This window comes from Bubalus kerabau, chromosome 13 (genome assembly GCF_029407905.1).
Source record: "Bubalus kerabau isolate K-KA32 ecotype Philippines breed swamp buffalo chromosome 13, PCC_UOA_SB_1v2, whole genome shotgun sequence".
NCBI lineage: Eukaryota > Metazoa > Chordata > Mammalia > Artiodactyla > Bovidae > Bubalus > Bubalus kerabau.
Window position 1 is genome coordinate 66,356,376 of NC_073636.1, and position 24,860 is coordinate 66,381,235.

Genomic DNA, 24,860 nt, shown 5'->3' on the forward strand with positions numbered 1-24,860 from the left:
GGGGCATGTTTCTTGGTGGAGACTCTAGGCCAAGTGAAGAAGGTAAATAAGGAGCTCAAGAAAGTAAATTTTAAAAAAGTAATTCTCTCAGCTCAAGCCTGGAGAATAGGCAAAAAGCAACTGAGAATCTATCAGTGTATGAAAAGAAGTATTAGAAAAAGGGGGAAGGCAAGGAGAAAAATTTAAAAATCAAGTAACTGCTAGACAGTTATAGAAATATAACTGGACAGAAGAGAAACATAATTTCCCACTATGAGATCTGGTCAAGATCAACATATAGTTTCAAAAGACAGAAAGCAACAGAGAAAACAGAAAGACAGACCTTAGAACCAACTACCAACAGGAGGAGATTTGGGGCAAATCTACGTGTTTGGTGACCTTGATGTGGGGTGCAGTGTCTGACTCACTACTCCATTCCCAGTTCTGGCACTTAGTAAAGGCAATAAACATCATTCTGGAAGAGATATGAGCATCTCAAAATAGAGATACTCAATTTGAGTAAGATATGAATACCAAAGAGGAAGAGTGACACGCAACTGATGAGCTTGGAACTAAAGGACAGTTGTTAAAACAGGAAAAGTTTTAGAAACAAGCAGATTAAAGACTGTCAAAGAGAATAAAATATGGCATGTCTACTAAAAAAAAAAAAAAGGACAATAACTCTTACCAATAGAAAGTAAAAACATGGGAAACTGTACAAGCAATGTATTAACAGCACTTCACAAATATTCTTTAATGAAAATATCAACAAGTCTGTGTTGCTGTTGTTTTCAAAGAGACCTTGGAGGGTGTGGGGTGGGGGGGGAAGTTCAGGAAGGAGGGGCTCTATGTTTATTTACGGCTGATTCACCTTGCTGTATGGCAGAAATCGACACATTGTAGAGCAATTATCCTCCAATTAAAAATAAATTAAAGACCAAACAAAACAACCTCTGCCTGTCTCTGCTGCCCTGGAGATGACTAAAATGCTCATCCCTGGGTTCTTCCTGCTCTTCCTCTTATAATATCCTCCCTACCTCCTATATCCAGTCACCAGTAGAGGGTCTACCTCACTTTCTACTGTAACAACCAAAACAAATAAATAACTTATTCATTCCCCACACTGAATATTTATTCCCCTTCTTGATAGGTCCTCAGTTCTGCTGAAGCCAACTGTGGTCTCCTATTTATTTTCTCAAGTCTGGTCTTTGGCATCCATAGGCTCAGCAGTATCTGAACTAAGGGTAGGTAAAGGAAGATAGGGAAAATAAAGCACAAATCAGGGAGCCCTCCTGCTTATACAGCTCTGTGGAGGTGGGGGGAAGGGGTTGGAACAACCAGCTAACAAGAGGCAGCAGGTGGTGGGAAGAACCTGGGACCCCCGACCCAGACTGAAGTCAACATCCGTGGGGTCCGGTCCTAGCTTCACCACCTCACTAGACACCAGCAAAGGACAAGTCATATAATTTCTCTGAACCTCATCTGTAAAATGGAGTTAAAAATACATTTAACTACTTCCTTCACAAAAAGTTAGGAGATTCAAATTAGATAGTACTTGTGAAAATGCTCTGAAAATGGTTAATTGCTATTAAAAAAAAATCATTTCATATAATTCTGTCTCAAAAAAAAAACCACACACACACAGAAGTGCTGGCAGGTGCTTCTTTCCATCACTGGAGCCAAAACAAGCATGGCAAAATTACCCACTTCTTCACAATTCTGAGCCATAGACAAAATCACAGGCATACTAAAATTAAATGGGAAAAGTACCAACAAATGACAAGAAAAAAGTTAACATAAGTCTCGCTTAAAGCTATTTTGAGAATGATTCCTTATAGTCAGCTCAGGATAAATTTCTGCATTTCAGGCTGGGTCCAGACTCCCTTTAGCTCCTTGAAACCTGGAAGGGCACAACAATATCTCTAAGAATGTATCTAGGAAGAGAATGGACAGAAAGATGAGGTGAAATGATATAAATCTCTAGGTTTCTGCTTACAGAGAGAGGGCAAGCCTCAGAGGTGATGCCAAAACTTCTACAGGGTGAACACAGTGGAAAGGCCTCAGGCTGTGGAGTAGGAAAGGTTTGGGTTTCAGTCCTGGCTTTGCCACTTCCTGACTGGGCAAGCCTTACAGTCAGATTTTCATCTACTAAGTGAGGAAGACTATCTATTTCAAAGGAATGTTCTGATGATTAAAAGAAAGAAGGTATGTAAAGCACCCAACAAATAACAGCAGGATAGGCTATTAGGCAAAAATAAAACGTCCCTGAAAACTAAAAACGTTAAGACTTCCTTTGCTATTCAAGTCTGGAAGTTTATACCCTACCAGCAGTGGTTCTCAACTGGGGAGACTCTGACCCCCAGGAGACATCTGATATTGTCTGGGGACAAGTTTGGTTGTCATGACTTGAAGATGCTACTGGCATCTAGTGGGTAGAGAGGCCAGGGATGCTGTTAAACACCCTACAATGAATAGGGCAGCCTCCCACAACAAAACATTTAGAGTGCCAAGAGCAAGAAACCCTGTCCTACAGCACGTGCTCTTGGGTACACAATCTGAGTAAGCTGCTTCACCTTTCTCAGCCCTCGTCTCCTCATCAGCAATATGAGAATAAATCGATCTGCATGTCCTAAATCACCAAGCCTTTGGGAGGATCAAATGAAATAATGGATGAGAAGCACTACCGTCATTATACCCCTCAAAATGTATGCAAAAGCACCCACTTATTGGGCAAAGGCAGAGCACTGATATACTGGGGAGTGGGGGGTGGAATGGGGTAGAAGGCTTTGTTTGAGAATGACACCATCTGAGGAGGGCCTATTGCCAACCTACTTCTATAAAGCTTGGCTGGAGCAGGGGGAGTGCTCATGAATAGTGATGGGCTAGGAGCACTTCCCAGGGAGAGAGAGGCGTGAGATGGAGCGTGGGAAGTGGGTAGGAACAGCACAGGCACATCAAAGAAGAGCTACCAGATGTTAGGAAGTGAGACAATGCCTGGTATCTTAGACTGCTCAGGCTGCGTGAATGGCTTTTACAACAAAAATTTATCTTCTCACAGTTCTGGAGCCTGGAAGTCCAAGATCAAGGTTCCAGCAGGGTTTGGTTTTAGGTGAGAGCTCCCTTCTTGGCTTGCAGACGGCTGCCATCCATGTTTCCTCATCTGTCCAGGGTTGGAGGTAGAAGATATATCTCTCTCCCTCTCCCTCACTCTTCTTATAAGGCCATCAATTCTATCAGATTAGGGCTCTACCACATGACCTCATTTAACCTTAGTCACCTCCTTAAAGCCCTTATCTTCAGTATAATCACATAGGAGGCTAGTGCTTCAACATATGAATTTTAGGGGAGCAGACATAATTCTGTTCATAGCATTTGGGCACACATCAGACACAGCCAGGGAATCACTATAGCCTCAGAGATGAGGACCCAAACATTAATCCAACACTTTTCTGTGGTTACAGTCGCCAAATCTTTTCTTTTCCAGCTGCCTTCTCTATGAGACATCCAGGCAATTAACTCCTGGAGTTCTTCATGTAGCTGCCTCAGGCATCCTGTGGACTTCCAAGGTCAGGAAAGACTCCTCTTCTTACCTGGGCCCCAATCTTCAAATGTCTGACATCCATCAGGTCATAGGCTTCCAACACTGGCTAATCAGAATCACTTTAGGCATGGTTCTCAATTTTTGGATGCTTTTGTAAACGTTCACCCCAGATCAATTCAATTATAATCTCTGGAGGTAAGACCTAGGCATCAATTATTTTTAAATCTCCCCAAGTAATTGCAATAAGCAGCCAAGGTTGAGGACCACTGATCATAGAGAGATGTGCGTGCCCTGTCCGCATCCCCTCAGATTCCAATTTAGTTGTTCTAGAGTGGGGACCCAGGAATCTGTATTTTTAAACAAGTTCCTAGCTGATTCTGGTGACCACTCAGGTTTAGGATATGTTTCTAAGTTCCTGAAGCTAAACTGCCTACCCGCACCTGCCTTGTAACTATTCATTTCTGTGGCTGTACGTAAGCATTACAGATGTAGATTCTACTTCCTTCCTCCTCTTCGTGGCCCATCATTTGGGTACAGCCCTTCATATGCACCAAAATTCAGTGCTTAACAGAGAGTTTTCTGAAAACATGAAGGGAAGCAACGAAAGAAACAAAAAAGGGTTTAAAAAGTGTGCAGCTTGCCAAGGGGGAGAGCAAGAGATCTGGTGAAAGATAAAGGAAGGGGTGGAAATAGGGGTAGAGATGAGGTCACAGGGACAAGAATGGGGTTGAAGGGTTTCAACAGCAAATTAGTGAACATAGCAAGTCAATAGCCCTAGAAGCTGTAGGTGAAGGGCCCTGCCTTGGGCAAAAAAAGATTAACAAGCAACAACATCTTCTGGTATAGCCCCCATTGGCATCCTGACCCTACCCAACTTTACCCTTTCCATCAATACTTCCCCAGGAAAGGATGCCATGAGCTCATCCACACCAAGCTAGAAGAGTAATTTAATAGGGGACAATGACAATACATCAAAAGAACAGGGCCTAAAAGAAGGAATTTCACACACTTACTGAATGGAGAGGGAGAAGAGAGAGGATAAACCTTTCTTAGCTTTTTGGTAACTCGTATCATCACAGCACTCTTTACCTGCTGAATCCTGGTGACTGTTAACTATGACGCTCACTGTGTGTTCTCTGACATGAACAGAAAGATGAGGTATATCACCAACATCCAGGCACCCTTGATGAAAACCTCAACGCAGACAGAGAGGTCGCATCACAGACAAGCCTTACGGAGAGCACCGCAGCCTGTGTGCATTACCAGCCATGGATGCTAAGTTTTCCTTATAGAAACTGAAAGTCACGATTCCTGGATTCTAAATCAAACCCCACTCATACTTTCCGCTTAACATCTCTATCTGTAGAACAGGACATGTCAAGGATAATTTGTCTGAATTTGGCTGGTGGAAACAAAAGTAGGAAGAAAGAGAGGCAAGACATCAAGAAGAAGGTTAAGAAATATATTTTTTAAAGTTTTCTCCCCACAGAAAATCAAGATAAATATGTTTTTAGTTACTATTCAGATAATATAGAAAACAAACTAACCACAGAAGAAAGGACTTAAGGACTTACATATATTTTAGTGACAACAGCAATCTTTACCTTATCATTTAGAAGTGGTTTGATCTCTGTGAGTTGAACATCCTGAAGTTCATCCATGAGGCCAGATGAGAGTAGAGGATTCTCAAGAATAAATCAGTAACTCTGAAACAGAAGTGGAGAAAAAGGCTTAAAACTAGGAGTTGGAAACATAATGGTCACACTACATCCATTCATTCAAACATTAAGAGCTTAGTGTGTGTCAGGCACTGCTCAGGGTGCTGAAGACACAGTAAACTAGATTACTTAGGGCAAACAGACTCTAACGTGGCCTCTGTGATCTCTGAACCTCTTGGCATACACACCCAAGCATAACCCCCCAACACACTTATCTCGTTAGGGTTAGGCTTCCTTTTAACCATTAGAATATGGCAAAAGTGATGGAAAGTACATGAGTATCTGCATATGATTACATTACATGATATTTTAACATCTGTCTTGCAAAGAGACAGAGTTCCCCTGCTAGCTTTAAAGAAGCAGGTTGTAAATGTGTTGTCCTCCTCTGAAAAAAAAAAAAGCAGCAAGTTGGCATGCTGTAAGACGGCCATGTGGCAAGAAACAGCCTCCAGCCAAAACAGCAAGAAACTGGGACCTTCAGTCCAACCATGTGCAAGGAACTGAAGGCTGTCAACAACCACGTGGGCCTGGAAGTGGATCCTTCCCCAGCTGCGCCTTGCCCTGACCAGCACCTTGACTACAGCCTTGCAGAGGAGCCAGTCAACCCATGCTGGAGTCCCAACCCCCTGAAACTGAGATAATAAATGTGTGTTATAAACTATGAAGTTTGCAGTAATATTTTAATGCAGCAACAGATAATCAATACAATAGTCTTTGCCCACATGGAGAATTCATTTCAGTTATTGGAGATGTATAAGTAAGAGAACAACATGCTCGGGGCTACAATTTAGAAAGCAACAGTTTAGAAGGTGGATTAAGGGACAATAAAAAGTGAAGGTTAATGCTGTAGCCTAACATAAACAGAGAGATGAACCAAGGCTACACTCACTAGCCTTCACTTGGGGAATCACAACAGTAGATGCAGAGTATGGTAGCCAGCCTCCACAAAGGCCTCTAATGAGCCTGCTCCCCAGTTCCTGACCCCGGACCATGAGACATAATAAATAACTTTGTTTTGGAGTGATTAGTTACATAGTGAGAAATATCTAAGACCGAAAGGGAGAAGTTAGGGAAAGGTGTGGAGTAGAGAGGCACAGATTCCATCCTACTGTACAGGAAGCCATGGGGAGAGATTACAAATACTGGATACAAGTGATTCCCATCCAGACTTCAAAGGTCTAGGCTTCATCTCTTCTGCCTTGGCCTTGCAGGAAAAATGCTAATTCAATGATTTGGGAATTCAGACATTCAACAACCATTTATTGAGTTCCCACTGTGCAAAGCATATGGACAACAGAAATAGGGTCCCTGCCTTCTACAAGTTTATTAGCAGAGATGACCACAATCTATAAACTTACCTACAAAATGAGAAATAAAGGGCCAGAGGAGTTCAAAGGAGGAGCAATTCCTTCTGATTGGTGGGAATCATTCACAATATATTAATTAATCCATTTTTCTGTTTTTCCCTCCAGAAATAGGATGTATGGCTTTGACTTGGCTATGGAGAGGGTCTGTGTCCCATGTTACCTCTTAGGTATTAATGACCAATACACCAAAATGAATCCTGCTTTCAACTCTGCCTACATTTGTCGTTGCTGTTCAGTTGCTCAGTTGTATCTGATCCTTTGCAACTCCATGGACTATAGCACACCAGTCCTTCACTATCTCCTGGGGTTTGCTCAAACTCACGTCCATTGAGTTGATGATGCCATCCAAGCATCTCATCCTCTGTTGTCCCCTTCTCCTAATGCCCTCCATCTTTCCCAGCATCAGGGTCTTTTCCAATGAGTCAGCTGTTCACATCAGGTGGCCAAAGTATTGGAGCTTCAGCTTCCCCAGCATCAGTCCTTCCAATGAACTATCCAGGGCTGACTTCCTCTAGGCTGACTAACAAAAGCTCTTCTACCATTACTCTGAAGAACCCTGAGGGTGCCAATGGGGACCACTGCTCAAACCATGGATCACACGAGCCAACCATGAGGACCCCAACATTTGTGTCACTGCAAGAGCACAAGCCCGGTATTTGCCCTCCCTCTAGGATGTGGGTCTTTTCTCAGACCCCAGGTACCCTATACCCTTGACTGAGCTACCAAATGCCCAGAATTTTTATTTTATTTTCATATCAGTCACACTTCAAAAGGGGATGAGATGGCTTGAAATTTTTATCACAAATTTCAAACAGCATCTAACATTTCTCTCTTCTGTAGTCCCCACATCAACCCACTTAGCGCCCCAAATATTGGCCCAACTAGAATTTACTCATTGAATTTTTTAAATAAACTTTTATTTATTTATTTGGCTGTACCAGGTCTTAGGTGAGGCATGTGGGATCTAGTTTCCTGACCTGGGATTGAACCCAGGCCCCCTGCATTGGGAGCACAGTCTTAACCAGTGGACTACCAGGAAAGTCCCTTCACAGTGTTTATTAACCACACTATGAACTGCAGCTACTTTTCATTTGGACTTCACTATTTGTCAGTAATTTAAAATGACAATTTTAAAGTTCTTCTTCCTATTATAAAATACGGGCCCATTTTAGAAAATATGGAAACCACAGGGTAACCAAAAGATATTTTATTCAGTCCTTCCTTCTAGAAACAATCACTGTTAATATTTCAGTCTATTTCCATCCCCCCCAACACACACACATAAAATGGTGATATTCTGAAACTTTTCCAACCCTGCTTTATTCACTACTTTAATTCACTCATTTGAAAGCAGGGCACTGCAAGGTGTGAATCATTCAAATGTGACTCCACTGGGGAGCCTGTCAAGGAGCCTCAGGGACAGAGGGAAGCCTGAGGTGCCTCCAAAGTGACGCATTCGCCTAGTGTTCCCGAGCATCTTTTAAAGATAAAGAAAGATGCAGTTTGTGCCAGGACAAACACTAAAACAAGGGTGCAATTAAACGAGAAGTCTGTCCTTATCAGCTGGGCCCAGTGCAGCCAATGGAGGACGGTGTGACTTCGGAGCTGGCAACAGACAGCAGGTGTTCACTTCCGCATGACAGGGAACCCAACGTCTTCTTCCAGAGACCTGATTTTTGCTCACTGTCTTGAGCCCTTGCCAATGAGCAGTTTTATAACTCCTATAAGAAAACTAACATCACGTGGTGGAAAACTCCATCTCCAGATCCCTCTGCTACACAGACTGGCTCCCTCCTGGGGATCAAAGGGCCGCAGTGCCTTCATCTGCACAAATGATATGGCTGCCAGATCCCAACCTGATACTAAGGGCTATTAATATTTTTAAAAGGCTAGTGGGGATTTTATAAATGTAATAGATAAGAATTCTTTTCCAGTTTCATGAGATAGGGGGAAGAGTGACAAGTAAAAAAAAACAGCCATCCTCAGCCTGAGTAAGTGAGCCTTGTATCAAAAGGCTAAAAAGGGAAAGGGGAAAAGTGTAATTCCTACTCTGTGCCAGAAATTATAGTCTAAGGACCTTATGTTAATCCTCCTCATCCCAGTTGTTATGTTTAATACTCCTCCTGGGTAGATATCTTCATTTCTTACTTTATAGGCAGGAAAAACTTAAGCTAAGAGAAGTTAAGTGACTTTCCTAATATCCATATCTAAGTGAGTAACAATGCAAGGATTTAAAAATTTGACTCTTCTAGTCATAGAAAGAGCCCATAAGCGTATCAGATATGGACTCTAGACCTAGGCGGGCCCTACCTAACTGAGTGGCACTGGGCAAAGCATTTTTCCTTTCTGGACCTGTTTCCCCATCTGTCAAGACAAGAGGTTGAGTAGGATAACATTTTCGCCCCCATTTAGGACTCATGTTCTGTGACCCAAAGTTAGTTAGTGTTAATTGCTCGGTAGTGTCTGACTCTTTGCAACCCCATGGACTGTAGCCCGGCAGGCTCCTCTGTGCATGGAATTCTCCAGGCAAGAATACTGGAGTGGGCTGCCATTCCCTTCTCCAGGGGATCTTCCTGACTCAGGGATTGAACCCAGGTCTCCTGCATTGCAGGCAGGTTCTTTACCACTAAGCCACCAAGGAAGCCGTCTGTGACCCAAAAGCCCCCTATAAATGTAGCACTTTACATTATTCCCCAGGGTAAGCACCTATCCTCCACCTCACAAGGCTCTTACTAAAATCCTCAGAGGTCACCCAGTTATCAACTTATTGAGATTCACTGATTAGCTGAAGTTCACTCAGCAAATCAGTGGGAGGGTGCACTTGGCCTGATTCCAGGCACAGGAGGGTCTCAGGCTTTTAGCACACCCCACGTTATGTTTTTTTTTTTTTTCAGTCACGAAAAGCTCACTGAGATTTCCAGTGCTTAAAAACACTGCTCTGTTACTTTAAATGAAGACAACAAGGGACTATACATAGTACTGGCTTTCTAAAACTACAAGCTGTCGTATTTCCCAGCTTTTCCCCATGACCAAGGTAATTTGTCTGGCCTTTGTCACGCTTTGCCAGAAACGAACTGATAGCAGGCTACTAGTTTGTATTCTAGAAGCAGAGTCAGTCACTTTGGTTTTGGCAAGATTGCAGACAGATAATCAGAACAGAATGAAGGCAGCAAATAGAGGAGGCACTCTCAGGAGACTGAGCTGGGAGGGGTCAGCTGGAGCTGGCGCTGGAGTAGTGATGACTGGAAAGCGGTAGGAAGTGGCCAGAGGACTGGCTGGGAAGCTAGTGGTGCTCCTATAGCAAGCTGACCCACATCCTCTCTTCTTACCTATAAACTACTGGCTGAGTCATGATTACAGCACTTCACAAAGCACCTTCACGTCTAACATCTCACTGGATTATCCCAACGGCACTGGGAATAAAACACTGGGGCACTGAATCACTTCTATTCCAGAGATGAGGAAACCCAGGCTTGAAGAGGTGAAACGGAACGAACAAAAAACACAACTGATAAATCCAACAGCTCTAACCAAAAGCCAATTTTCTTCTGATCCCAAACGCTTACTCTGTGCCCTGTACCATACTTCCTCCCAGGTCATCACAGATGAAAAGATGTGGGTTGGTAAAAAAGGAAAAGAAATTCAGCTGATTCCCTCACTGTGCTCTTATCTCTGGTCCTAAATTACACTGTGCAGTTAGGATCTGGGCACAGGCTCGAGGATTAAATGTTAATATGAAGTTAATAACAAGAAAGCCCAGATTTGGAACTAGAGTCTGCCTTCACCCATTAATTCAATTGAGTAGAGGAGATTAAGTCTGTAAATAAATCACTACAGTTCAAGGCGGGATAAACATGAGACTACAAACTGGACAAACTCTGAGGCATTTTCTCAGCCTCAGTTGTTGTTGTTGTTGTTTGGTCATTAAGTCATGTCTGACTCTTTATGACCCCATGAACTGCAGTCTACCAGGCTCCTCTGCCCATGGAATTCTCCAGCAAGAACACTGGAGTGGGTTGCCATTTCCTTTTTCAGGGGATCTTCCCGGATAAGGGTTAGAACTCGTGTCTCTTGTACTGGCAGGTGGATGCTTTACCACTGAGCCAGGAGGGAAGCCCCTCAGGAGGTCCCTCAGGAGGGAGGCTAACCTCAGTACTGATATTTTGAGCCAAATAATTCTTCATCACGGGGGCTGTCCTGTACATCACACAACGTTTAGTAGCACCCCAGGCCTCTACTCACTAAATGCTATCAGCACCCTCCTGCAACAGTTGACACAAACAAAAATACCTCCAGATATTGCTCAATGTCCTCTGGGGAGCAAAATCAACCCCAGCTGAGAACCACTGCTCTAAGGGTTACAGAGGTTTAAGGCAAAGGTCAGTTAATGCAAGTTGTGGGTGCTGAGGAAAAGTTTCATGGAGGAGGTCATATTTGAACTGGACCTTGAAGAATAGATAAAATTCCTATAGGTGAGGATGAGAAAATAAAAAGAAGGAAGTCCAGAAAGGGAGAACATAAAAGCAAGATGAGAAAGCAGTGCTGAAAAATGCTCTAATTCGGCAAGAAGAGGAGCTTGCTGTTGGCAACAGGGGATAAAATGTCCACTGGAGTCACATCATGGATAGCTGTTTATCAACTAACAGTTACAAGATACACATACACAGTAAGAAGTAGCCAACAATACAGGATACTAAAAAGATTAGTATTAATAGTTTGCGAGTCAAACCAGTGGTGTTTTCATATGTTCCACCTACCCAGGAGGACAGAACGTTGCCCGAGCATCTCTTACATTGCCTCTAGTGTGCATTACGTTTAGTCAGCATTAAACGAAGCTTGGGGCTTCCCAGATGGCACAGTGGTAAACGATTTGTCTGCCAATGCAGAAGACGTGGGTTCGATCCCTGGGTCGGGAAGATCCCATAGAGTAGGAAATGGCAGTCCACTCCAGGATTCCTGCCTGGGAAATACCATGGGCAGAGGAGCCGGGAGGGATACAGTCCATTGGGTCGAAAAGAGTCGGACGTGACTGAGCAAACGGAGCACACAGCAAACCACGCTTGGAACCAGAGAGGAGGTGGGAGAAATAACTAGGGACCGAGATGGTCAGGGGTTTCCCAAAGGAGTTACAGAGTGCTGGGCCTTGAAAGGACAGGTTCTGGATGGCTGGAAGGGAGGAGAGGACACTCCAGGTGAGGACATCTGAGTTGGGAGAGGAATAAATGTACACAACATATCCAAGAGACAGCAGGAAGAGCAACATAGCTGGGAAAGAAGACAAGGCTGGTCAGAACACTGAGCACATGAATCAGACTTCACTGTGTGGACAACCACACTTCACTGTGCTTCCCGAGAAGCAAAGTAAGAGTCTTTTAAAATGTGGCATCCTGTCCAACAGTTCTCTTAGCTGCACATTAGAAAGACTTAGGGAGCTTTGAAGGAGGTCAATACCAGGCCCCAACCCTAAGGATCCAACTTAATTGGTCTAATATAGGGTCCAGTATGGTTTTTAACATGCAGTTAAAGCTGAGAACCACTGGTCTACAGATATGCCTAGAAATTGAAGTGATTTGCCTAAATTCATGTATTCAGCTGGGTGTGGGGCTGGGACTGGCTGGCGTCTGAATTCCTATTCCAGGCTCTGAAAGATATCACAGAGTCCTGGGCTAAATTCCATACTTCAGTCTTTAAGAAGCATAATCTGATGACTTGGCTCTCAAGTTTTGCCAGGGTTAAAGCCTGAATTAATCTAATCATAAAACTATCGACTTAAGCATCCTCTCAAGTGTCTAGGGTAATGGATGCTGGTTTCATTGCTGTCTCCTGAGGGCCCTTAGGAAAAGAAAGGGTCTCAGGAGACTCCCCAGAAAGCCAGATAAACAAGCCAAACCACCCTCTGTGGAAGAAACAACGACTTTTTAAAATGCAGCTAGCTCATTGAGCTTGTGCACCACATAAAGGAAAGTCTGGGTTACTCTTTATCAGAAAAATACTCTGAGAGATGCTATGCCATAAGCAAAGGTGGGGGATGGAGGAGTGATCAAAGCCGCTTGAAGCATCCTTGCAGAACCTCATTTTTACAGTAAAAATCTCTACCAGGCCTCAGCCCTGGATGAGGGCTATCCACACACCTTGTGTTTTTCTGAAAGGAAAAGAACGGCACCCCTCACAACAGGCCCACTCCTGTTGTGTCACTCCTGGATTCTGGCAGCAGGTGGTGAACAGGAGGTTTGCAGAGACTGCCAAGCTGGGAATCTGAGTCTGCCTGTATAATCACCAGAATAATTCCAGGGTATCAGTACAGATAACTATTAGAACAAAGCAACACACATCTCAGGGCGTTCTTTTTCACCTCACACACCTATCAACCAGTTGATCCCCTCTAACGAGGGGATCATGCTAAAGTAACTCTAGAAGAAGCACTACCCTCTTGCTTCAGCTCTTGAAGGATGCAGCTCAGGACATCAGGAAAGCTACTGCTGGCAAAGCGCTGGTACATGCTCTTGGGATGGGTTCCAGGTTCCCGCCAGCTCTAAGAGAGAATCCCGGAGAACAATTTGTTCTTTAAGACAGCCTGAGTGGAGGTAAAGGACAAACAAGAGACCAAGAGGCAGTACTTAAAACTCACACTAACTTCATGCTCATAATATATTGATCACTTACTTTATTCCAGATACCATAATATGCACTTTATTTGTCCATTCATTATTTCCTTATATTTCCTGACACACTTATAAGATAGTACATTAGTAATCCTTCCCATTTTACAGATGAAGAAACTGAGGTGGGGAGAGGTTTTGTAATATGCCAAAGGTCACAGCTAGCAAGTGGCACAGAAAGGATTTGAACCTGAGCAGCCTGCAGCTAGAGCTTTGGCCGGCCTCTATAAATGACTTTTTCCACTTGATCCCAACTGATCATTAATTCTTCTACTTATTCGTTTCAGGTTTGGCTACTGGGACCTACCAGGATCTTAATAATCAAAGAATTTTGAAAACTGAGAACCATCCAACAAAATTAAGGTATTATTATCATCACCATTATTATTAATGAACAGGGGAGGCCTGTACCTATCTGACGATATCTGAAAAGCAATTACCCTTGGACTGTCTAATCACCCAAAGTTATACTCCAGGCAACATCCTGGTTAAAACCATGTCCCGACAGAAAGGTTTAAACGAATCAACATCTTTAGGACTTCTCTGGTGGTCCAGGGTCTAAGATTCTGTGCTTCCAACGTCCGGATTCGGGCCCTGATCAGGGAACTAACTAGATCTCACATGCTGCAACTAAGACCTGGTGCAGCAAACCAAATTAAAAAAAAAAAAGATACTGTAAAACTTATAACAGCAACCAAAAGCACCTTCTAATAATTAGGAATAAAATCAAGTATGAAGAGTGGCTGTATCAGAAATTTATCCTTGGCCCAAATGAAACTCAATCTGTAGACAGTGGGCATTTTTAGGTGGTAAAGGATTAACAATCAAATGGCAGAGCTAAACTTCTCTACTTGGGAAATTTATTTTCTTTTTCTATATTAAATCTCTGAGGAATATAAAAAGTAGCACCTCCAAACAAAAAGTGGGGGAGAAAGCCTGCTCCACATCATGTTCTCTACCAAGTTTAATAACATGGCTTGATAGTTTTCTGAGTAGTGTTACCTAGAATTCAACTCAGAATGCAGTGAAGCCATATTTCTTCCAAAGCACACCCCACTGAGCCATGAAATATCCAACAACCATGGATATTTATTTCAGACTGATAATATGTCAAACTCTGTGATGTGCTTTGGGAACATGACAGAATTATGCATCACTATAACATCTCTTCACTGAAGAGATAAGATCAAAAGACAAAATACCCAATTTTGTATGGCACTTAAAATATCCTCCAGTTCTGCTGACAGCCTAGTGGTTAGGAATCTGGGCTTTCACCGCAGTGGTCCAGGTTCAACCACTGGTTGGGGAGCTGAGATTCTGTGCAGCGCAGCAGAAAAAAACCAACAACAAAAAAAAACAGTCTCCCATACACCTCAGTCATTTTCACATTAATAAGATGACAATTAGTGGCAAAATTGTAGGTAAACTATATATACAACAGAATTAGCACTGTGGTTAAAGAAAAAAAAATTCATTTACCAAAGAAAGCCCTGGTCAATACTTACATTAAATCTAGGTTAAGTATCTCTGTGCTATTTTCAAGCAGTCTCTTAAAAAACAGAAAGTGGGGTTGGGGTAGGATGGTTTAAAAAGTTCTTTCAGAATAGATGACTGGATATCCAGTTCAGCAGTAAACCTAAATGTTATCAATCTGTGGACTTGAAAGTACTCAAAACACCCCTTCCTTTCATCATCTCTATTCAGCTTTGTCATTCCGCTCCCCACCCCCGCCCAGAATCTCTCATTTGCCCTTTCCTTGTCCTTCTGACTATCTTCACTTCTTGCCTGGATTTGTTAATTCATCATTTACCAAGTGTCTATTACCTGCCACATACAGAGCTAGACCCTTGCCCCTCATCTTAGGAAGCTCACATGATACTCAGCAGAGCTGCTGTCTGCCCATCTCGATCACCAGACTGCAAGCTTTAGCAAAGGCTTTGTATTTCCAGAACCAGTAGCATCTGGCATACAGCAGACACTCTAAAAATGTCTGTTGTATGACACTAGATTACTTTAGCAAGCTCTTTTTTAACTCCATAAATATTTTAGTACATATCTTCAAAAACAACTCTTACTTTTCTTTCCTTTTTAAAACACGAAAACAATATGTGCACAATGCAAAAATAGTACTGAAAGCTATGGAGTAAAAAGTGAATTCTCCAACCCTCTAAATCCCACTCCCAGAAATGACTACTATTACAGTTTGGAATGTATCTTTCCAGAACTTTCTTATGCTGGTATACAACACACACAGATATACTTTTTCTGGAACAAGTTCTTTGACAGTTTCTGACTCTAGTTTTTCAACCTTCTAATCCAGCCCAAGTTCTCAAAGTGCTGTCCCTGAATCAGGAGCATCAGCAGCATCTGGGAACTTGTTAGAAATACAAATTCTCAGGCCCCACCCCAGACCTACTGAATCAGAAATTCTGGGGGTGGGGCCCCCACAATCTGTCTTAATAAACTTCAGGTAATTCTTATACACACTAATGGTTGACAACCACTGAACACAAGCAAGTCACCCTGGTCAAGCCGGTTTTTTTTTTATTGTCTCTTAAATATTTTATTGTCAGGAGTGGCAACCGTGCTTTGGTCTTAAGTGTTAGGCGCTTAGTCGTGTCCAGCTCTTTGCAATCTCATGGACTGTAGCCCAACAGCCTCCTCTGTCCATGGAATTCTCCAGGCAAGAACACTGGAGTGGATTGCCATTCCCATCTCCAGGGCATCTTCCCAACCCAGGGACCAAATCTAGGTCTTTCCCATTGCAGGCAGATTCTTTACCATGTGAGCCACCTACCATCCTACTTGAAAATGCGTTCCTTGTCCTGTTGATTAATTCTGACCGTACCAATCTGTCAGAGCCCAGAAAGGCCCTCAATCCTCCCCAAAGTGCTCTCTGTGTCAAAGCTCATACTGATCCCTCTTGACATACCTAGTCCCTCTAGCACATAATTTAACAATTAGGTATGCACTGTCTCCAACGTTAGAGACGGGTTCTTTAACTCTTTCCCAACAGACCACAAGCTCCCTGAAGATGTGAATTGTATTTCTTTCACCCCTTCCTCACCCCTGTTTCACAAATATTAAGAGTTGGGCTTCCCTGGTGGCTCAGACAGTAAAGAATCCGTCTGCAAATGTGGGAGACCTGGGTTCAGTCTCTGGGTTGGGAAGATCCTCTGGAGGAGGGCATGGCAACCCACTCCAGTATTCTTGCCTGGAGAATCCCCATGGACAGAGGAGCCTGGCGGACCACAGTCCATGGGGTTGCAAAGAGTGGACACAACTGAGAGACTAAGCACACATACAAGGATGAATTCACTGAAATACTGATAAACTTTTAGTGGATAAAAAGTCTACATTCAAGCTGAAGCACCAGTTCTGTAACCCTGGCCTCGGACAAGTTCCCTTCTCAGGAAGACGTCTACAAAGGCAGCACAGCTGGACTCAATGACTTGATGCTTCCTTTCAGCCCTGGGCAATGTATAATTTTATGAACTGTCCCACACTGGAATATCGTATTCCGTTATATTTGAGTATACCATTATACACATTGCTTTGCATATACTGCTATTACGGTGATTTTTTAGACTTGAGTTACAGTTAGAAAATAGTATTTCCTAGTTAGCTAGTAAGCTCTTTGAACAAGAACTATGAGAATCTTACACCATACCCAGTACCATTCTTTATGCGTAACAGCTCAATCTATTTGCAGATTATTTGGGAAAAAATCTTTTAAATTAATTATTTATATAGAAAGCCTATGCAACCGTCTACTGCCTCCCAAACGGCCCTTTGAATATTTATTGTTATAAGTACTATGAAGATATATAGTAAAAATTGTGACTACTCTGATAACACTGGGGCAGTCAGCCACATAAGGCAAAAGAAGGTAAAACTGAAACTTACATGTATTTGTGCTAGTCACTCAGTCGTGTCCAACTCTTTATAACCGCATGAACTCTAACCCTCCAGACTCCTCTGTCCATGGGATTCTCCCGGCAAGTATACTGGAGTGTGTTGCCAGTTCCCTCTCCTACATGTATTTAGGGACAGACTAAAAACCTATAAGCCTGAGGCTCCCTTTGGGCAACATGCAAATAAAAATTGCCCTGTACACTTAAGCGACATATACCAATTCCACTCTTGGGGATAAACAGGCTTCTTGACTTAGGACCTTTTTCTGCAAATTTTCAGACACAAGAGGGTGGACTAGAGACCTCTGAGTGGTCAGTGATGACCAGTAGTTGAATCTAAAGAGAAAGCCAGCGAAAAGAAATTGAAGGGCAGAATGAAGGAACAGAAGGGCAGCAGGAAAACATCACTCTGAGTAATACAAAGGAACTGTGGAAATTCACTGATTCTTTCCCAGGGCCTACTGTGAGCCAAGCACTTGGGGCTGCAAAGATGCTCCCTGACCTCAACGGGCTAATAGTCCTAAGAATAAGACTGAAGCCTCTACCCTACCTACCTATCTACCTACACACACACACACACACACAAGCGCGCACGCACGCATGTATGTGTGTTCATATAATTCTAATTGGGAAAATCAAGCAAGGAAGGCTTCACAGAAAAGGTGGTAAGTTAATGGAGCTTTGAAGAACGCAGGAGAATTTGCTAAGGATTGGGGGCGGGGAAAGACAGTTTGAGCTATTTATTGGGGAAGAAACATTCCCATATTTTTACAGCTGTTCCTTTGGGAACTTTAAATCGGTGAGGCTTCTTATATTCAACACTACTTTGTCAAGGATCTCTTTCTCTTTTTACTTCATCTTAAATGAGAGGTTCAAGCCCAGCACTGGAATAGAGCCAGAAAGCCCCAGGATAAGGGGAGTGCTCGCCAGATTTGTTCTTTCACCTCCAAATCCAACTGGCCCAGCTCTATCAGTCTTGACCTCCTGGCAGCCAGAAAAGGAAGACTAATAATATCCTCTGGGGGCAAAATATAGATCCAAGACAAGGCTTACCTCTGTTCTGCCAGTAAGCCACCGTCCCTGCTCCTAAACCAGGAGGCTCCCAGTTTACCTGTGACAGAGAGGCCAGCTCTGCAGGAAAAAAGCTGCATGAAAAGGAAAGAGGACGCATCTGATGGTGAAGCGCTGAGGTACTGAGATAATCTTAAAATGTTTACGAAGATGCCTGGCACACTTGCAAGCACTGGGTGAACGTGAGCTCTTAATAACAATGCTATTACCATTATTACAGTTAACACCTCAATTGTACTTCATCAACAAGAAAATGCTGTTTTTGTAGCCTACTTTTATGACGTTGAATAATCTCGGGAGATGCTAGTGTATTTCAGATTTTTTTTCCAAAGGGACAAAACCGCACTAGCCTGAGAGCCCCCGACCCTGAGTTCAAGAGCCACTCCAGCCTCTCTTCTGGCGCGTGACCTTGGGCAGGGAGCCTCACAGCTCGGTGCCTCAGTTTCCTCATCTGTAACCCGGGGCTAAGAAGCCGCTCCCTCGCATGGTCGCCGCGGGGTACAGCCAGAGGGTACTCTTGACTGCACCAGGACCCCACAGGTGCAAGGCGAGCTCTCGGCGCATCTTCCAGGTTCCCCACCCCACTACCCGGCTCCCGGGCAGACGGGGTAGACGAACGTCCGACCCCGAGGCCCACCGAGCTCCGCCGACTGCAGAGCAGGAGCGGGAAAGGGGGTCGCGCCTGCGGTGGGTACGAGGCTGAGGTGCTGGGCACCCAGAGGCTCGGCCGCGGCCGCCTGCACGCCATCGCCAGAGGGTTCGCCGTGAGCCCCGCCGCCCAGGTGAGTAGCGGCCGAAAGAGGCCGGGCTGCTCCGGGTCCCCAGGCGACGAGAGCGGAGGGCGCCCGAACCCCTGGAGGAGGCTGGCAGCGCTCACCCAAGCCCCGGCGCGCTGGGGTGGTGAGGCGGGGAAGAAGGCAAAGGGAACGACGACCCCACAGGCAGCACGGCGCGCCCCCCGTCAACCAGGCTGAGGCGCTCACACTCACCTGAAGCTCCGGCAACCGCCGTCAGCGCAGCAGCGGCGGCGGCGGCGGCGGGAGTTGGGCGGGGAAGGCTGTGCGGCCGCGCAGGCGCGCTGAGGCCGCCAGGCAGCGCATGCGCACTGTGCCTGCCCGGCTGGGGAATTATGGAGACGATGGTTGAGTTGGCGCCATCTTCGGCATACAGTGATTTTTCTCTCATTGTTTGTGGTTTTAGCTTCCCTTGGCTAGCTCTAGTCTGAAAGTAATGAATGGAAAATAATTCATACGTTTTTATTTGCTGTACTGTTCTGAGTAATGTGTTGAAATCTCTGGTTTTGCTCCCTCCCATTAGGGTAAGTGAATCAGTCCTTTGTCCAACATACCCACGCGGTATATGCTGCTTGCGCCCTTAGTCTTCTAGTCTCTGTCATCAGATCGATTGTCTGGATACGGAAGTGTTTGTTTCAAGTAACTCTTACTTTTCTTGATAATGGCCCCAAAGTCCAAAAGTGGTATTGCTAGTGATGTGGAGAAGCCAGAGAAGCCATAAAGGGTGAAAATTCTCAAATTAGTAAGGAAAAAAACAGGTATGCTGAGGTTGCTAAGCTCTATGGTAAGAATGAGTTTTCTGTGAGGGACTTCCCCTGGTGGTCCAGTGGCTAAGAGTCTGAGCTCTCAACGCAAAGGTCCTGAGTTTGATCCCTGGTTGGTGAATTAGATTGCAGATGTTGCAACCGAAACCTGGTGCAGCTAAATAAATAATTTTTTTAATTGAATTTTCTGTAAAATTGCAGGAAAAAAAAATTGTACTAGCTTTTAAGTCACACTTCAAACTGCTAAAGTTAGGGCCACAGTGCATAAAGGGTGCTTAGTTAAGAATGAAATACCCCTGAAACTATCACAGCCTTGTTAATAAACTATTCGTTGTTTTTCAGTCACTAAGTCTGTCCAACTCTTGTGACCCCAGGGGCTGCAGCACACCAGGTTTACCTGTCCTTCACTACCTTATGGAGTTTGCTCAAATTCATGTCCATTGAGTCAGTGATAATATCTAGCCATCTCATTCTCTGCCACCCTCTTCTTTTGCCTTCAATCTTTCCCAGGATCAGGATCTTTCCCAGTGAGTCGACTCTTCACATCAGGTGGCCAGAGTACTGGAGCATCAGCTTCAGTACCAGTCCTTCCAATGAATATTCAGGGTTGATTTCCCTTAGGGTTGACTGGTTGGATCTCTTTGCAGTCCAAGGGACTCTCAAAAGTCTTCTCCAGCATCACAGTTCAAAGGTATCAATTATTCCACACTCAGCCTTCTTCACGGTCCAACTCGCACATCCGTACGTGACTACTGGAAAAACCGTAGCTTGGACTATACGGACTTTTGTCAGCAAAATGATGGCTTTGCTTTTATAGTAATAAACTATACTTCAATGTAAACTTTTTTAAAAATGAAAAGGCATTAAAATTTATGAAAGACACAAACAAAATACATATTCTGATTGACGTGTTGCCCCAGAAAGCACTGAATCTATTGTTAAACTGAAGTTCATGTGTCCCACTGTCAGTGAGGCCAAACAAACCAAAATGTTGGACTTTGGAGCAGAGAAAGATTGATTACAGGGCCAAGCAAGGATCAATCAACCTGGGCTCAAAAGACCCAAACTCCCCCATGGCTTTCAGGGAAGGAATTTTAAAGGCAAATTTTGGGGTGAGGGCTGCAGGATGCATAACTTTCTTCTGATTGATTGGTGGTAAGGTAACAGGGTGATGTTTCAACTCTCTGGTTCCAGTCAGTCTGGGGTATACTGCTGTCCTCATGCAATCACCATCTTCCACCTGGGTGGGGCTGGGGTGGGGGGTAGGTCTTAGTTTCTTTATAACAACTCAGATGGTTCTGTATATCCCTTAAGGAGGAACAAGGGCTCTTTTATCACTGAACTATTGTTTCCTGGTTGCTTTTCTTTTCTTTCCGCATTGCTCTTTGGAACTCAAGAGGAGGCCTAGGAGACCAAAGCCTCTTTCTAGACAAGAAATGGGATGTTGAAGAGCTTTGGTATGCAGGAGGGCCCCAGTGGCTCCTGCTTGGTTCCAAGCCATTACAAAGACTTCAGCAAGGGATCCGCTGAAGAGTGACACCAAGCCATTTACTGAAAGTAAGGGATGGTTGGGGGCTTCCCTGGTGGCTCAGATGGTAAAGAATCTGCCTGCAATGCAAGAGACCTGGGTCTGACCTCTAGGTCAGGAAGATCACCCAGAGAAGGGAATGGCTATCCACTATTCCTGCCTGGTGAACTCCGTGGAGAGAGGAGCCTGGCAGGGTACAGTCTGTGGGATCACAAAGACCTGGACACAACTGAGCAACTGACACTGACCTAAGGGATGATTACACAGATTCAGCAACAGTTTGGACTGAAAAGTAGAAAAATTACTGGGGAGACTGTGTCTGCCAACGAAGAAATGATACCAAGCAGGACCCTGTGGGGGGTTCCTGGGAACAAAAGCCTTTCTTTGTCCCACATTTCTTTGTTGTTGTTGCTTTGGGTGCACCTCACAGCTTGCTGGGATGCAGAGATCTTAGTTCCCCGACCAGGAAATGAACCCAGCAGACCTGGCATGAGGACTACCAAGTCCTAATCACTGGACCACCAGGGACTCCCCCCTCCCATTTCTTGATTACAAGAAATAGGCCTCATTCATTCCATGACCTTCCCGGAGTTGCAAAGGTAGGTTCAAACTGTTGCTAAGTAGAGACAAAGGTCCATATAGTCAAAGCTATGGTTTTTCCAGTAGTCATGTACCGATGTGAGAGTTGGACCATAAAGATGGCTGAGTGCTGAAACATTGATGCTTTTGAACTGTGGTGTTGGAGAACTCTTCTCCAATTTCTCCATCTTGGACTGCAAGATCCAACCATTCAATCCTAAATATTCATTGGAAGGACTGATGCTGAAGCTGAAGCTCCAATGCTTTGGCTAACCTGATGCAAAGAGCTGACTCATTGGGAAAGACCCTGATACTGGGAAAGACTGAAGGCAGGAGGAGAAGGGGACGACAGAGAACGAGATGGTTGGATGGAATCACTGACTCAATGGACATGAGCTTGAGCAAGCTCCGGGAATGGAGATGGACAGGGAAGCCTGGCACACTGCAGTCCATGGGGTTGCAAACAGTTGGACAAAACTCAATGACTAAGTAACAATTAGAGAAGGGAGGGGATGCAGAAGCAAGGAACGGTCTAGAGAAACAATAGAGCAGCCTTGGGGCAGGTCTCAATATCTTTTGAGCTATTTTGCAGAAATCCCCACCAGATGGGAGAAATCCCAGACCAGTTGGAACCAGGTTGACGATGTTGACTTCCACTTCACCACCAACTAATCAGATTATCCATGAGCTACTTGATCACGTCCTCTTTGAATCATTACTATGAAACTTCTTACTACCTGCTCCAGGTTGGGACACACCGTTTTGAGGGCATTAGCCCACTGATCCCCTTTGCCTGGCAAAGCAATAAAGCTATTCTTTCCTATTTCACCAAAACCTGTCCCTGAGAATTAATTTGGTGTCAGGATACAGAGGCCAGATTTGGCTTCAGAAGCTGTTGCCACATTTCCATCAGAGGTGAAGAATTTGATTGAAGAGGACGGAAAGGATACCATCCAAAGCAAGTCTTCATATGATGAAACTGGGCTCTTCTGGAAGAAGAGTCCCAACAGAACCAAATGCCATCCAGGAAGCTCTAGTTTTTTAATCACAAGCCACCCAATCTCCTTGCTTGGCCCTTTTGATAAATCTTTCTCTGCTCCAAACTTGTGTTTGAGTTTGTTTGGCCTCATTGTGTGTCAGGCACAAGAACTTGCAACAAATCTACCGTCATAAAAGTGCAAAGGAAGCACTAGATCATAAAACCTGGAAAAGCAGATTAACTCTGGTGTTACTGGCAATGCTACAGAGCATATGTTGAAGGCAGGAGTTGTATACAGAGCAAAGACCCAACAGGTTTTCAAAAACAAAACCAAGAATTATCTGCTTGTATTCTGACAACATAATCTAGGTGACAGCTATCTTGTTTATGGAATGGTTCTACCAATGCTTCAGACCAGAAATGAAAAATATTTGGAAAAGGAAGGGTTGGAATTTAAAATCCTATTACTAATAGACAATGTACCTGGTCATCCTGAATCTGTTTGCTTTGAAAATGTCAAAGTTGTACTTTTATCTCCAAACACAACCTCAATGCTTCAGCCACTTGACAAGCCATCAGTTGGTCAAGGCCACATACACCTGCCTGATATCTGACAACATATGGTCAGCAATTAATGCAGATTTTAATCTGGACACAATGCAGTGCTTGAAATCATTACTACTGCCAGTGAATAACGTTCATCGGAGGTGCAGTAAGTGAATTAAAACCACACTCTTAATGCCTGCTGGAAGAACTTATGAAGTCGTGAATGATTTTAAAGGTTACTGAGGTTCGATGGAGAAGTCAGGAAACTCATTCACATAACAAGACAAGTTGGTGCCAGAGGATCTGCAAACACGCTTGATGAGGAAGTGGAAGAACATACTGAAGGGCACTGAGAAGTGTTAACAACGGAGTTACTGGACAAACCTGTGGAGCCATCTACTGAGAAAGAGGAAGGCAAAGCAACTGAAGCAGAATCAGCAACATGGACACTATTGAAATTTGCCAAAATGTTTCAAATTTCACAATTTCAAATATATGGAATATGACCTCAGATGAAAAGAAGCATCAAAGCAACTACTCACGATCACCAAAGGATTACAATTGCTGCAGCAACACAGTGAGTTAAAGCGACAACTCCGATTACAATGTTTTCCCAAAAGCTTTCAGCAAAACCACCTTCAACTATATCTTGTGGATCCCCAAAATCATCTACTCAGACATCCAACCGTGGACACTGTAATGTCTCAATGATCCTCCTTCTGATGTACAGTCAGAAAGTCAATAGTAGCCTAAAGCTATGTCACAATGCCTCACTTCATCACATAGGCACTATTTTCATCTCACATCATCTCTGAGGAACGTAAGTACAAGACAATACAGTATCTTGAGAGTGAGACAATTACCCAAGTTTTATTACAGTATATAGTTACAATTGCTCTATTTTATTATTGTTGTTGTTAATCTCTTAATGTGCCTAATTTATAAGTTAAACTTTATTGTAGGTAAGTAAATATAGGGAAAAACTTCGCAATTACAAGGCATACTATCTGCAGTTTCAAGCATCCACTAGGGTCCTGGGGCATATTCCCCCTCAGTTAAGAGGAAAGTACTGCAGTTTTCTTGCTTCGGAGTCTCCTTGGAGAACCTTTAACCAGAACTGCTCAGAGGGAGGGGTGTTGAGAGCTGTGTCTGGCTGGCTTCTCCCCTTCTGCCGAGTTACACCCTTATGGAGCCCCTAAGAACTCTTTACACAGCAAGGCCTCCTCCTTTGACATGGGCCTAGAGCGGTACCCAAGGTCACATGGCATTGAGCACTGTGCCTGGCATCAGGACAGGCTTAGAAAGTTTTTGGTGAATGAACCAGTAACTTAAGAACCAGATATAGCACAGGGAACTCTTCAATACTATGTAATGACCTATATGGGCAAAGAACCTGAGTATGTGTTTGTGTATACATATAT

At 43.9% G+C, this 24,860-nt stretch overlaps 1 protein-coding gene across 9 annotated transcripts in view; it reads right to left on the reverse strand.

Moving 5' to 3' along the window:
• The window catches only part of NDRG3 (NDRG family member 3), a 62,367-nt gene extending 43,006 nt beyond the window's left edge, over positions 1-19,361 (reverse strand). For 5 of the 9 annotated variants that reach the window (XM_055544967.1, XM_055544971.1, XM_055544969.1 and 2 more), the window contains exons 1-3: positions 19,239-19,361; positions 18,232-18,323; positions 5,125-5,226 (exon numbers count right to left, since the gene is read on the reverse strand). In XM_055544967.1, coding sequence (XP_055400942.1) covers positions 5,125-5,181 — 57 coding nt within the window. In that variant the 5' untranslated portion in view covers positions 5,182-5,226; positions 18,232-18,323; positions 19,239-19,361. The other 4 variants (XM_055544968.1, XM_055544966.1, XM_055544965.1 and 1 more) reach the window with 3 other exon arrangements.
• Between the last annotated feature and the right edge of the window lie 5,499 nt (positions 19,362-24,860).